The sequence below is a fragment of the Oreochromis aureus genome, linkage group 7, assembly GCF_013358895.1.
Source record: "Oreochromis aureus strain Israel breed Guangdong linkage group 7, ZZ_aureus, whole genome shotgun sequence".
In the NCBI taxonomy this organism is placed as follows: domain Eukaryota; kingdom Metazoa; phylum Chordata; class Actinopteri; order Cichliformes; family Cichlidae; genus Oreochromis; species Oreochromis aureus.
The window spans coordinates 19,797,701-19,810,767 of NC_052948.1; the positions used below are offsets into that span (position 1 = coordinate 19,797,701).

General features: G+C 38.8%; 1 protein-coding gene across 10 annotated transcripts in view; it reads left to right on the forward strand.

The window, feature by feature from the left end:
- Positions 1-13,067, forward strand: part of si:ch211-272n13.3 (ankyrin repeat domain-containing protein 26) — a 38,980-nt gene that overhangs the window by 9,108 nt on the left and 16,805 nt on the right. For 6 of the 10 annotated variants that reach the window (XR_005613678.1, XM_039614536.1, XM_039614540.1 and 3 more), the window contains 15 exons: positions 660-696; positions 784-853; positions 932-983; positions 1,075-1,274; positions 3,726-3,906; positions 7,693-7,754; positions 7,838-7,922; positions 8,181-8,285; positions 8,723-8,790; positions 8,875-8,944; positions 9,032-9,076; positions 9,719-9,985; positions 10,151-10,249; positions 10,333-10,403; positions 11,849-12,538. Coding sequence is in view for 9 of the 10 variants with exons in the window: in XM_039614536.1 (XP_039470470.1) it covers positions 660-696; positions 784-853; positions 932-983; positions 1,075-1,274; positions 3,726-3,906; positions 7,693-7,754; positions 7,838-7,922; positions 8,181-8,285; positions 8,723-8,790; positions 8,875-8,944; positions 9,032-9,076; positions 9,719-9,985; positions 10,151-10,249; positions 10,333-10,403; positions 11,849-12,538 (2,102 nt within the window). In the remaining variant the exon portion in view is untranslated. The remainder of the gene's footprint in view (positions 1-659; positions 697-783; positions 854-931; positions 984-1,074; positions 1,275-3,725; positions 3,907-7,692; positions 7,755-7,837; positions 7,923-8,180; positions 8,286-8,722; positions 8,791-8,874; positions 8,945-9,031; positions 9,077-9,718; positions 9,986-10,150; positions 10,250-10,332; positions 10,404-11,848; positions 12,539-13,067) is intronic. The other 4 variants (XM_039614538.1, XM_039614535.1, XM_039614539.1 and 1 more) reach the window with 4 other exon arrangements.

Genomic DNA, 13,067 nt, shown 5'->3' on the forward strand with positions numbered 1-13,067 from the left:
CGGAGCATTACGGCTACCGTAGTCAGGAGCCTCGCAGAGTGATACGTACTGTGCTTCAATATAATATTACCATATTGTGTATGTATAACTTTTTTTTAAGTTTTGTGAATATAATACAAGGTTATGCTCAGGATATGTTGGCCAGTTTCCACAGGAAATGCCTTTTGGTTAAACTGTCAGCAAGGAATTTACATTTGCACTGTTAAATTTTTATATAGCTTTAATGCACATAAAAAAACAGCTGCTTGTTTAAGTGAAAATACATTGATGGGTTTTTGTTTTGTTGATTTTGCACTAATAAAGTTGTGGAGTTTTGTATTTTGTCTCGCGTCAGTAATATCATCAGTTATATCATTATCGCAAATTTTCAAATATATCGTGATAAATATTTTTGGCCATATTGCCCTTCTCTATTAGCTAGTATTGGTGAAGAACAAAAACTCACTGGGGCAAATCAGAGGGATAACTGAATAATAATACATCTGCTGACACTGTTATGTGGTGAATACATATATATATATAAAATTTGTGTGTGTGTGTGCCAACATTTAAATCTTCTAAAGATTTCACCATTCAAAAGTTGTCCTATTGAAATATTACTTCGATGATTTGTTTCAGATCAGGCTGAGCTGAAAATATGTTTTCCTGCTTTCTTGCAGATTTTGAAGACAATTCTCAGTCAGAGTCACTAAGTCGGTGAGCTAATTTCTTAATGCTGTCTACAGTTTATACTTACAGCCGACTTCTTGCTATGACCATTTTCTTCCTCCTCCTCTTCTTTAGCGTTTCAAAAAGGGCTGCAGATGATTGGCCATCATCAGATGATGATGATGAATCTGTTTTAATTGAAAAGGTTGGAACTACTCATGTTTCTTTTATATTGTATTGTTGTAATTTTGCCCTGACTTTCATTTAATTGTCTGACTTGCAGAAACCTCTGAAAGTTGACCTCAGCAAAATGATTGCATCTAAAAGGGGAGAAGGTACCAAGAATCTTTCAGCCTTTTTTTATCCATTAGTCTCTTTCCATAGTTTGTAGTTTTAGGTAGTAACCTTCTATCCCTCCTTGTCCAGTAGCTTCGGCACTAGCTGACACATCGTTGAGTGGCTCAGACTCTGAGCCAGAAAGTGAAAATAGAGTTCAGAGAATCCCATCCCTCCCAAAGGCTTTCTCATCCAGCAAAAGTCTTCAGGATCCAGTAGATCCCACTCCCATTACCTTCCTTACCAGTGCATCCCAGATGACTTCCACTCCGCTTCCACACTACAGAAAGGTAAAAAATTTCTGTTGAACCTTTCTTACATGCTTGTGTCTGACAGCTTTTTGTCTTTTTCCCTAAAATCTTAAAACAAGCTGGCTATGTAGCTGAACAGGGGAAAAGAAAACACTCCAAACAACCTCTGGTTACTAAATCAAGATCATCGTCTCAAGAAAGAAGTTCAGATGCAGATGACTCTGAAGAGGAGGATGGCGAAGAAGAGGGAGAGGAAGACGATGAAGATGAAGATGATGAAGAAGAGGAGTCTAATGAAGAGGAAGAAGATGATGAAGAAAGTGATGAAGGGGAAGAGGAGGAGGACGAGGAAGAAGAAGAAATAGGAGAAGAAGAAGAAGGATCTGGAGAGGAGGAGCAGGAGGATGATAGCAACTGCGTGGCTAGTGTTAACCACAGCACTACAGAATTTAAAGCCCCTCATATCACACATGAGGCTGGCATCACTTCAAAGAGTGAAACATTTCTTGGAGTTGTACGTGAGAGTGTAGATACCTCAGAGAAAAATACCAAAACAAAGACTTTAAGCACCGACCTCATGCACCCCGCTGGGACATCGAGCTTTGTTACCCCAGCCACATTACATATAGTGGAGGATTGCGTTGTGTCAGCCATAAGGGTAGAATCTAAGTTTTCAGATGAAGATGACAGCCTGGGAAAGAAATATTTGAGTTCATCGGATCAAAACATAATTTCAGGCCAGGATTCAACACGACATTGTCCAGAAACCCATTCAGCAGGCAAGGATATGAAGGAATGTGAGAGAGACACAGAAAAGGATGATGAAGACTCATGGAGCAATAAACAAAATCGTGGTGATATGGAGTGGAATGACAGTGATAATGAGGAGGACAAACATTTGCTTGCTAATCAAACAAATGTATTACCTGAAGTTGGCATAAAAAACACAGACAATACTTCTGATGGTAAAGATGATTGTGGATCGCACAACAAGGTTTCCACAGGAGTGAAACTCAGGTCCTCATGGGGATCTTCATTAGAGGACAGTGATATTGACATACCTGAGGTAAGCAATGAGGTTTTTGATCAGAAAAGCACTGTTCAAGCACCAGAAGTATCATCATCATCGCATTTAAAAAACACACTGCCTCAGTCAAATGAAGAACATCCAGGTAGCCCATGGGATTCTTCATCACCAGTTGCATCTCCAAAATGTGTTACACTTAAGGAAGTTATAGACAACCACCAGACACTGTCTGGGCTAGGTCCAAAAACCTCTTCTCAGTCCAGAAACCAAGCAGCTGTAGATGAATCAGAGTGGGATTCCTCTGAAAATAAAGACCAAAATGATATTGGCACTAACTCTAATTGTGAAGTGGTGTCCCCAGTTTCCAAAGCAAATGAGACTGGAGAGAGGCAATTAGAGTCTAAGGAAGAAGAGGACAGAGAAAGTATTGAGAAAGAGTCAGATGACCCCTCACCAGTACTTTCATCGGTGCTGGATGATGAAAACCAACTTTTGGGGAATGATGAAGTTGAAGAAGATGAAAGCTGTTGGGATGATGAAGATGAAAGCAATGGCTCAGAAAAGCAAGAGAAAATTGCAATGAATGACAGTGATGTTTTACACAGTGAGGATATCCTGAAGATACCCGACCTAACCAAGCTGTTGTCTCCAAAATTGAAGTCCACAGCTACAGTACACAAGAAGGTGGCAGAAGACGCTAAAAGGGATAATCAGCATAATGAAGATGGTGAATTGGTTCCTCAGTCAGTTATCTGTGAAAATGATATGCTTGCAGAAAATGTTGAACTGGAAGAAGAAAAGCTGGAGGTTGTTAAGAAATACAGTGTCCGCAAAGATGATGAGACAAGCGAGGACTCCGACAGCAAGATCCAGAAGCTGCAGTACGATTTTGTCAATGCTTCAGTTAAAATGTCCACAGTAGGAGACGATTTTGATAAAACTGTTGATGGAGGCCTTTGTGAAGGTATCAGTGCAGATGATGAGGATGAAGCTAGATTAACTGCATACGTTCCATTTGAAATTCAAACTAGAGTATTGTCAGAGGAGATTAATGAAAACCCAATAAAGGAAAAGACGTTTTCATGCCCACCCATCAAACATCAAACCACAGCTTGTCGGCACAGTGATTCAGATGTGAACACATTTTCAGGTGAAGCACTACCTCAGACTGACATTGATGATGTTGATGTAGACTCACCTGATGAGGCAGAAAACAAATACATGAGATGCTCTGGCATTCAGGTAAAACGGGAATATTTTTACTTGTGTTTGACTCATTTAGTTTGGCTATTAATAATCTGACCTCTATAGCTAGGCCAAGACTTTTAAGACGGTTATATTCACATCCTTGTTCCTAGCTTAGCTTGTATGTATATTAAAGGTGACCTGTGGATGCATACTCACAGAAAAATGGGATTTACCATGCACAGTTTTGAATATTTCCATTTTTTTCCCGCACACAGAAGGAAGATTCCACTGAGGATGAAGATGAGGAAGAGGATGATAATGACAAAGAGGGGGAACAAGATGAGGAGGAAGAAGGAGATGAATCAGCTGAGAATGATCAGCTTGAAGAAAGTGGAGAGTCTTGTGACGCCAATTCGCCTGCTCCCGAGGCCGAAGTTTCTAAGGAGAAGAAGAGGGGTAAGGAGGAGTTACTTTGATGATCCACCTGTTAACCTAATGATGCTCTCTTTGTATTAAGCAATAAAAATCCTTGATGTTTTCAAAGTAAAATCCCATACTAAATAAAAATGAGAGACTTAATCCATGACCTTCACGTCTTTCCTTTAAACCACCTTATTAACAACTATCTGAACATTACAAAGTTTGCTTAATGAAAATGTCACCTCTCACAAAATACCTAATGAATAGAAAAGAATAGACAGTGTTTATGTCTATTTTAGCTGTAATGTGGTACAATTGAATGTTACAGTCCAGTAATGTAGCACTGTCCACCAGCTATAACTCAAAAGTGAGATGCAGAGCTGCAAAGCTGTCACTCTTGCCAGACATGGTGTGTAAGAGACAGGCACCCCAGGGGGTTTGCCACTTTGAGCACAAAGAGGATGTAACATAGGCCAGCAGGTGAGCACTAATCACTGTTAACCTAGTTCACAAGCAGGCCTTCTATTATTACTGGACATTAGTGGACGGATGTAAGCTAAACAGGTAAAACAGTTTTAAGTCATGACCTTTACTTGATTCTTTGTTTCTTTTTAAGACACTATTTTGGTATCTTTTTCAGTCTAAAGTATGTATGGTTAATAGGAACAGTAATAGGATTCAGTAGATGCAGTAGCTAACTTGTCAGTAATTTGTCATGATTATTAATTGATTTTATTAACAGAAACACTTTTTATTGCACTTTCATGTAAATGTAACTCTGCTTTCACATCCTTGTGCTAAATTTCTGCTAATGTACAAATCTTTGCATCAAAATTTACTGTTTGTCTTAGACGAAAAACACAATTTAAAAAACAAAACTTAAAACAGTTAAATCAAACAGTTAAATCAACAATCATGTTAAATCAACGGGGTTTCACTTTTACATTATGCTACACTCCTTTTAGTTACAACTTAATGAAATGAAGGTGTTGAAATAGGATGTCCTATATACCATCGCTTAGAACACGTGTCAAAGTCAAGGCCCGCGGGCCACATCCGGCCTGGTGTACATATATATCCGGCCCGCGAGATCATTTTATATAGATGTACTATTATTGTTATGCATGGCCCGGCGATATGAGGCGCTAATAATATACAAACTACAGATCCCATAATGCAGAGCTGCAGCCTCCTTGCTGAACGCTAGGCTAACTGGGAACATTCCCGCGTCAGTCAAGTCAAACTTCTGTTATCGCTCACAATGGTGGAGAGAAAAGTTGATTCTGAAAGCAGAGTCTTTCAGTGTCAGTGGGTGACTGAATATATGTTTACAGACATTGCTGGTAAACCCGTGTGTCTTATTAGTGGAGCTAATGTGGCTGTAATTAAGGAATTTAATTTAAGACGGCCTAAACCTAAATGCAGAGCAGAAACTACAGAAAGTAGAAGAGCTAAAGAAGAATCTGACATTTCAGCAGACTTTTTTCACCAGAGCAAAATCACAAAGTGAAGCTGTTGTGAAAGCAAGTTTTATTGTAGCAGAGGAGATAGCCAAATCAGCCCAGCACTCTGAAGAGCTGCATGATGAAGGTGTGCGACGTCTTGTGTCCAGACAAAACGCAGATTTTGGCAAATGTGAGCCTGAGGAGAAATACGATTGCTGATCGGGTTTGTGAGATGGCCACTGATTTAAGAACACAGTTGTGTGAAAGAAGCAAAAACTTTATTGCATACTCTCTTGCTGTGGATGAAAGTATAGACATGATGGACATTGCACAGCTGGCCATCTTCATCCGTGGAGAGGAAATATTGAACATTAAATCGATGCACGGGTCAACGACAGGAAAAGACATTTTTTAAAACGTATGTCAAAGTGTAACCGACATGAAACTGCCCTGGGACAAACTTGTTGGACTTAGAACAGATGGAGTGCCGGTGTTGTGCGGTGAAAAAAGCGGACTAGTCAGCAGGATGCGAGTAAAGATGCAGGAGGAGAACTGTACTGGTGAGTTATCAGCATATCACTGCATCATACACCAGGAAACACTGTGTGGTAAAGTCCTAAAAATGGAGCATGTAATGATCACCATAACGCAAACCGTAAATTTTATCTGAGCTAAAAGTTTAAATCACCGTCAATTTCAGTCTTTTATGTGGGAAATAGATTCAGAGTTTGCCGACATTCCATATCATACAGAGGTCCGTTGGCTGAGTTGGGATAAAAATTCTCAATAGAGTTTTTGAGCTCAGCAAGGAAACCTGTCAGTTCACGGACATGGCATGTATGATGTGGTGAAGGCATTTCAAGTGAAGCTGTCACAAATGCACCAGTGCAACTTGCCTCACTTTCCCTGTTGCCAAGTAATGTTGCACCAAGTCAGCGGACTTTGCTGAACTGCACCTGTGCAGATTCAGATGGAGCTGCAGTGTAATGATACACTCGAGGGAAAGTACGACACTGAATGGCCCGCACAGTTTATTAGTTCCATTCCTGAAGCAATGCCCCAGCTCGTCTACATGCGGCTCCAACCTTGTGTATGCTTTCATTTATTTTTTCTGGGGTTTTTGGCAGCATGTTCATATTTCTAACTTGCATAATTTTGACAGGATATATTTTTATGAAGAGCAAAATATTTAAAGTTAAAGTTTATTTTTTTTAAGTTTATTTAATCTGGAATAATATTCCTGTCTGTTTTTATTCATATTTATGTTTAAAAAACATTGTTTTCGTGTGTTCAATAAATGTTTATCTTGTTTGGCCCGCGACCTAAAGTGTGCCTTGAGTTTTGGCTCCCTGTGCAATTGAGTTTGAGACCCCTGGCTTAGAAGCTAATAAAGACTTTTTCTCTAGTCACTGTACCTGCATGACAGATGTGAATGAAACTTGTTACAAAGTACATGACAGGTGTGAGATTCATACAATACAGGTATTTTCAATTTGAAAAAATAACCCTGTGTGGGGACAACATCTTTTGTCCGGTAAGCTGAATATTTCCCGGAACCTTTATTACTCACTGTCTTTACTGGACAAATGTTTGGTGTTTGCGTTGGTGATTTTGGTGCACCTTTGTGAGCTGGACGAATATGCGGACGTGTTGCATAGGCTCACTTTGTTGACGACATCTGAGTTGGTGTTGGGAGATTCACGTCACCAGCCATTGCATTGTTTTCCTTGGCCTTCATGTATTAGTCATGCTGGAGTTGGTGGTGCGTGTTCAGGTGGCTGAATGAGTTACTTCTGTTGCTTTGCAGCACAGACACAAGTGAGCACTCTTTGGGTATGATTTCATCTTGGTTATAATCTTGTGCTAAATCCAAAGTGTTTAGAAATTTGCAGTGTTTTAACGTACTGTTCCTTGTTGAGGAAACTTCAGGCTGTGCGGCGCAGCAAAAAGCTGTAATTGACAAATAGTCAGGAGCTAATTTAAGGTGTACTTGATTTGCTTTACTTCGGTACAGCACACATTTCCAGTATTGTCTGATGAGATTCATGTTATTGTGAAAAGCTAAAAGTCTTGTATCTCATTCCTGGCTGAATAAAGGATGCATGGAAAAACAAAAACCCTTCCACTTTGCAGTTTTAAAGAAAATTTTTGCCATCATTTAGTGAGTTATTTGTTTAGCAATTCTCCACTTCTTCACAAAGTTTATTTTAAATAATCAGCCTAGTTACCTTTTTTAAAAAAAAATAATTTTGTGGACACATAAAACAACACTTAAACTATAGCTGTAATTGCTAGACCCAGGAAATGAAATAAGCTGTTCTTAAAAGACTTTTTTTTTAGTCCTGTTGCTAACCATCACTCTTAATGTTCTAAACAGATTTCCTGTCTGAGCTGGGTCTAGAGGGGGGTGAGGATGACCAGAGTTCATGGAGCTCTGAGGTACAGTAAAGATAAAGTTTTAAATGACATTCTGCATTCAGTGTTTGCCAACCTGATTCTCATAGACCAGCCTCATTTTTCAGTCCCACTCGGAAAACCTGAATATCGACGAGCAGAAACGAGGATTAAATAGTCAGAATGAAGGAGAGAAAGAAGAGAGTAAAAAGAGTAAGTCTACTTTGTAAATTCCTTTATTTGTTTTGGATTTTTTTTTCATATCATTCCAAGCACCATTTCATGCTGCAGAAACAGTGAGACTATTTGATCGTAAGTATAGAAAAGTGTGCTTTACTTTGTACATTTTCTCTGTCAGTTCTGGTTCAAGCTTCAATATGATGTGGAATGTGCAGTGCAATATAACTTGTGTCAATCAAACAGCCTCCAACATTTTTTTTTTTTTTTTTTTTTTACACATTTCTTTTGTAGACTTGTTATATGTTCCCTCATTTGTAAGAGGGGATAGAGGCAATAAGATGGCAGTGCTAGAGCCTCGGAGGAGTGTAGGCAGGCCAAGAGTCAGCCAGGGAGGGGGTATGAATATTTTGATTTATAGGTCAGAGGATCAGCATGCAAAATATACCAGAGGCCTGAACTTCACCTCATGATCACAATAATAGAATGCATGCAGTATACTGTACTTCATCCTGCCTGCTGCCCATAAACCTTATTTTGCCAGATTAAGTGGCCCACAGGTTGCACTAAGCTTGCTTGTTTTCCACAAGGTTTTGGCTTAAATGTTATTCATATTGGATGATGCTGAACTTGTTTCCCAATGAAATTGTGCTGGGAGTTGAAATGCTTTTCTAAAGGCTAAGCATGTGTGTTCATATTAATTAACAATGAGCTCATTTGCATGGGAATGCTTTTTACAGAGTTCTGGCAAACTCATCCAGCTTCACCAATGTTGTTAGATTTTTCATAGACGTTGTGTTTTGGTAAATGTAAGTAAGTCATCTTGCCTCTTACAGTTGCCAGCAGCAGTAATGATGATCTTGAAGGTGAACTTGCTGATCAATACAATAAAGTACAGAAAGAGGTAGGTTAAACATTTTATTTTATAAAAAATAATATTATCTGTAATTCAGTTAAATAAAATAATGATATTTTCTCTTTGTACTAGACCGAGAGGGTAAAATGGGAACCACTTAATGTTTTGAGCAAGCTTGAAGGCGATGTCAGCCGAAAGACAGGTGAATTTATTCAAAATCAAATGAAATAATTTGTTATTGTGAAAACCTTTTTGATTTTTAACACCATGCTTTGCTCCGCTTTTCTAGATGTAATGGAAGAGCTTGGTCTGGGTGATGTTGATGATCTGGAAGGTAAGATGTAACAAGGATTTTTAGATTATACATTGTAGAGTTTGCTGAAAACAAAATAGTGTAATATGGAAAGCGAAGGTTCCATGAATCATAAAAGCAATAACTGGACTCAAGTTACAGTAACACATTTTCAGAACATTCACGCATCAATTCCTAAGATTTTGCTCCCTTTTCTCACTCCAGGCTCTCTCCTTTTTCTCCCATCTCTATCTAAGAGAACCATATAACTCAAGCATAGCATCAAAAAACCTTAAAAAGTTTTCCCACCAAATTTGTAACCATTTGCATCATTACATATATGCTGCATGCAGTTGTGCTGCACACCATCAGAAACTTCTTTTTTTTAGGCATGTGTTTAATACTGAGTTTTCTATCTTTAATTTTTCTCATTAAACCTTTTGAAGCTCAAAAAGCAGGTCAGTAAAGATAAATTAACAAACTAAACAGCCTAAACTATAAAACAGTTTTGTAGCTGTGATTTCTTCCTTGCGACCCCAGTAGTAGTTTGGTAGTGTAACAGCCCACCTCTGATCTTTTCCATTGCTGTGCATCAGTGTTCTCCCAGTGTAAACTCTAGTCTTCAGCAACAGATTAGGCTCATTTGGTTGAACTGATATAAAGCTTCCTGCATTAATTTGACAGATGCATCGGACTGGGACTCAGCCAGTACTGCCAGTATGGGAGCCCTGTCTGGTCACAGGGTGGCGTCCCCTGTAGTTAAGAAAATACCAGAGTGCTCCAGTTCATCTGATAAGGACCAGGAAAAAGATGATGTTACCACAGCAACACTGACGCATCAGAAGAGCATCAGCCCAGACAAGACACTGCCCATCACACACTCTCAATCTGTTCCCCAGCCCCAACCTCGTACACGGAAGACGGTCCCTCAGAAACTAGAGAGTGAAGAAGGTAACGCATAGCAAGAGCTTTGATGTTCTTTCTTAAACATTGACTTGTTGTTATTATTATGATTATTATTATCACCTTTATTATTATCAGGAATAATAATGATTAAAAAATATATCATACTAACCTATTCTTGGCGGTTTGCCTCTTTTATTCGTTCTAATTCAGAATCTGATTGGGAAACCGAAAACATAACATCTTGCAAAACAGCTCAAAATGACAATCCGCTACAAAATATGGCTGAGCCTCAAGCAACAGTTAAACCAAGTAAGGTTCTTTGGTCTTTTTAGCCTTGCCTTTTTATGAACTTGTGCCCTTTGCTTTGTCTGATGTCTCTGTTTCTTTACTAGGGTCCGCTGACCCCTCACTGATGGAGAAAGACAGTGAAATCATCACAGAATTTGAAGAGCAGCAACAAAAGGTGAGAATTGGTGGTAAAATGGCCATCCCTACTAAGTATTTCTCTTGATTTATTTTTGTTTCAGACATGAAAAAAAAACGTACCAAGACATTCCTAATCAAAGGAATAAACAGCACAAAATGATATGTTCTGGTAAATCTGTTCACACATATTTATGACATTGCTTCATCATTAGATCATTTGTCATTCTGGCAGACAAAATAAATGTAATGTTAACACCATTGGGCTGGCCTCAAACTAACCTCAAAATAATTACATCATGATATTTAAAGAAAAATCAAAGTATTTTTTAAACCAAAATTAATGTTTTATTGATGTTTGCAGCATTTATAAGTGTAAGTCAATAAAAAGCATTTTTATTTTATTTATTTATTTATGTTTTTTTACTGTGGATAACACTGTGGATCTGTTGAATGAAGTTGCCAGCAGCAACAGCAGTATAGTGCAATAGCAGTGACACAGTATCATATCCAGTGACACAGCATAAATGTAATGTACAAAGGTAGTCTAGGTAGTGTTTTCCCTGGACAAGTTGGGTAAAAGTACAAAAAACTGTATAACACTTTAATTGAACTATAACTGAAGTAACTTCACCTTGTAACTCATCAGGAGCTGCCCAGTATTGTCACATTTTGGGTCAGATTTTTTAAGCAGCTGCTTAAAGCCCTCAATTTCCTCCATGTAACCACATCTGGCATTTCCATCAATTTGCTTCTTGCCACATGAAATGCATCTACTGAGTTCTACATCGATACTTGGTGGAGTCATTTGTTTACACCCCATCAGCTGCTGGTATCTATTCCTTTGTGGTGCGTTTTTGCCTCAAGTTGAAAAACAAGTTGTTTCTACCTTTAGCAGCAGCAGTTTAAATAGGTATAACTGCTATGTTTTGTCAGAGGTTGTTGAAGTATCTCCCACATGCAGCTCTTTCTCTATAGCTACACTAGGGAACATAAATGTATGATGCTATTGCAATGATATGCAAACTGACATTTTTATATCACATAAAAACATACTGGAATTATCGTGGACAAATAACATGACACAACCCCCAAAATTTAATTTATCCTATACTCTAAAGAAAGACTCTTTCAAGCTTCCAGGTGGCAAAGACATTATTATGTCTGACATCCTGATTCGAGCTGCTGATTCTATTTGACTGCATATGGTTTCCTGACAGCTTTACTATGTTTACTACTGGCATGTTTACCATGCCAGAAATCACTTATTTCTGTTTTAGAGTCTAAAAAGAAAAGGGTCAATCAAGATATCAAGTATGTTATTTAATAATCCTGTAAACATGAGTATTTTCTATGATGAAAATATAGGAAGAAGAATGAGAATGCACTGTAGCCTGAATATTTTCTCGAATATTTTATCAAGTCTCAGTTTTTGCATTTTTGTCTTGTCTGTTCTTTGTGTTATGTCCACTCATGCCATCAAAGGAGAAAGATGATGCAGTAGATAGAAGTGAGTTAGATCTAAATAAATCTGACAATGGAAAAAAGGATAACGAGTTTAGAGATCTTTGCAGTCCTGGAGAAAGCGGTGGCGTGCCATGGGAAAAACGTTATGAGAAGCTCTGGGTAGAGGTGGAGAAAAGAGAGGTAAAGTCCACCTTCAAGAGTGTCGCTGGTGAATTAAAAGAAAAATTTGGAGAACTGTTTAAATCAAGACATGACATCACAGAAGAACAGGTCACAGCTGGATCCGCCTCTGCAGAAGAAGATTCAAGTGATGAAGAAGATGGGGAAGTCATTGAGCGTCCTACTGCGAGAGCAAAAAGCACTGCCCTTCTCACCATACCTGAGCAGAGAGAGTCTGGACCAGAGGACTCTGCAGCTGAATCGAATGCAAACTCCTTATGCGAGGACAGGATGCAGGAGCAACCAGCTTGTGATGGCACCGTCACAAGCCGTGCTGATCTAAGTCAAACCGAGGAGAATACTGCAAGTTCAGAAGACGATCCCAACGAGTTTGCTATATGTCAGCCTCCCTTCAGAAGTTCAGCACCTGTTCCCGGTGTTTCTGATGAAGAGTTGGAAGAGGACATGGAAAGTTTTAAACTTGAGGTAGGGATGCTGAAGGTTGTCTTCCTCGATATGGAGAAAGAAAAAGCCCAACTTCAGAAAGAGGTAGAGGATGGCCGCCCCATCGATAGTTCCTTTCTTGCCTCGCTTTCTCTTTTTCTCATGTCATTCATGTACTTCATTTCTTTCTTTTACTCACCTGTTTCCAAGGGCTCAAAGTGGCCGTTCATCATAGGTGTGTGTGCGTGTGTGTTTGGGGGGGCTGTGAAATGGTAATTTTCCATGTCATATAGGTTTTCTGTAGATCTAATTTCAAGTAGAAGTGAGGTTGCATGTTTCTCCATGGATATTTGTCTTTAACAAACCTTAAAAAAGGTAGAATTGAACATTTGTTTGAAATTCATTTTCAGTACATTTTGTCGATTGTCCTTCTTGATTGCACTTTCACATTACACAAAGGGCAGTCTTGTGTTTTCTTTTGTCATGTCTAGCTTTCAGCTGTGCATGAGTTTTGCATGTATTGTTACATCGGTGTTGTATGACGTCTCTGTTTTTAGGTTTTGTATGAGGTTTGAATAAATAGTGGCCTTCTTGGCTCTAAAAAGAATCACCATAGTGATGATATAAATGTGTT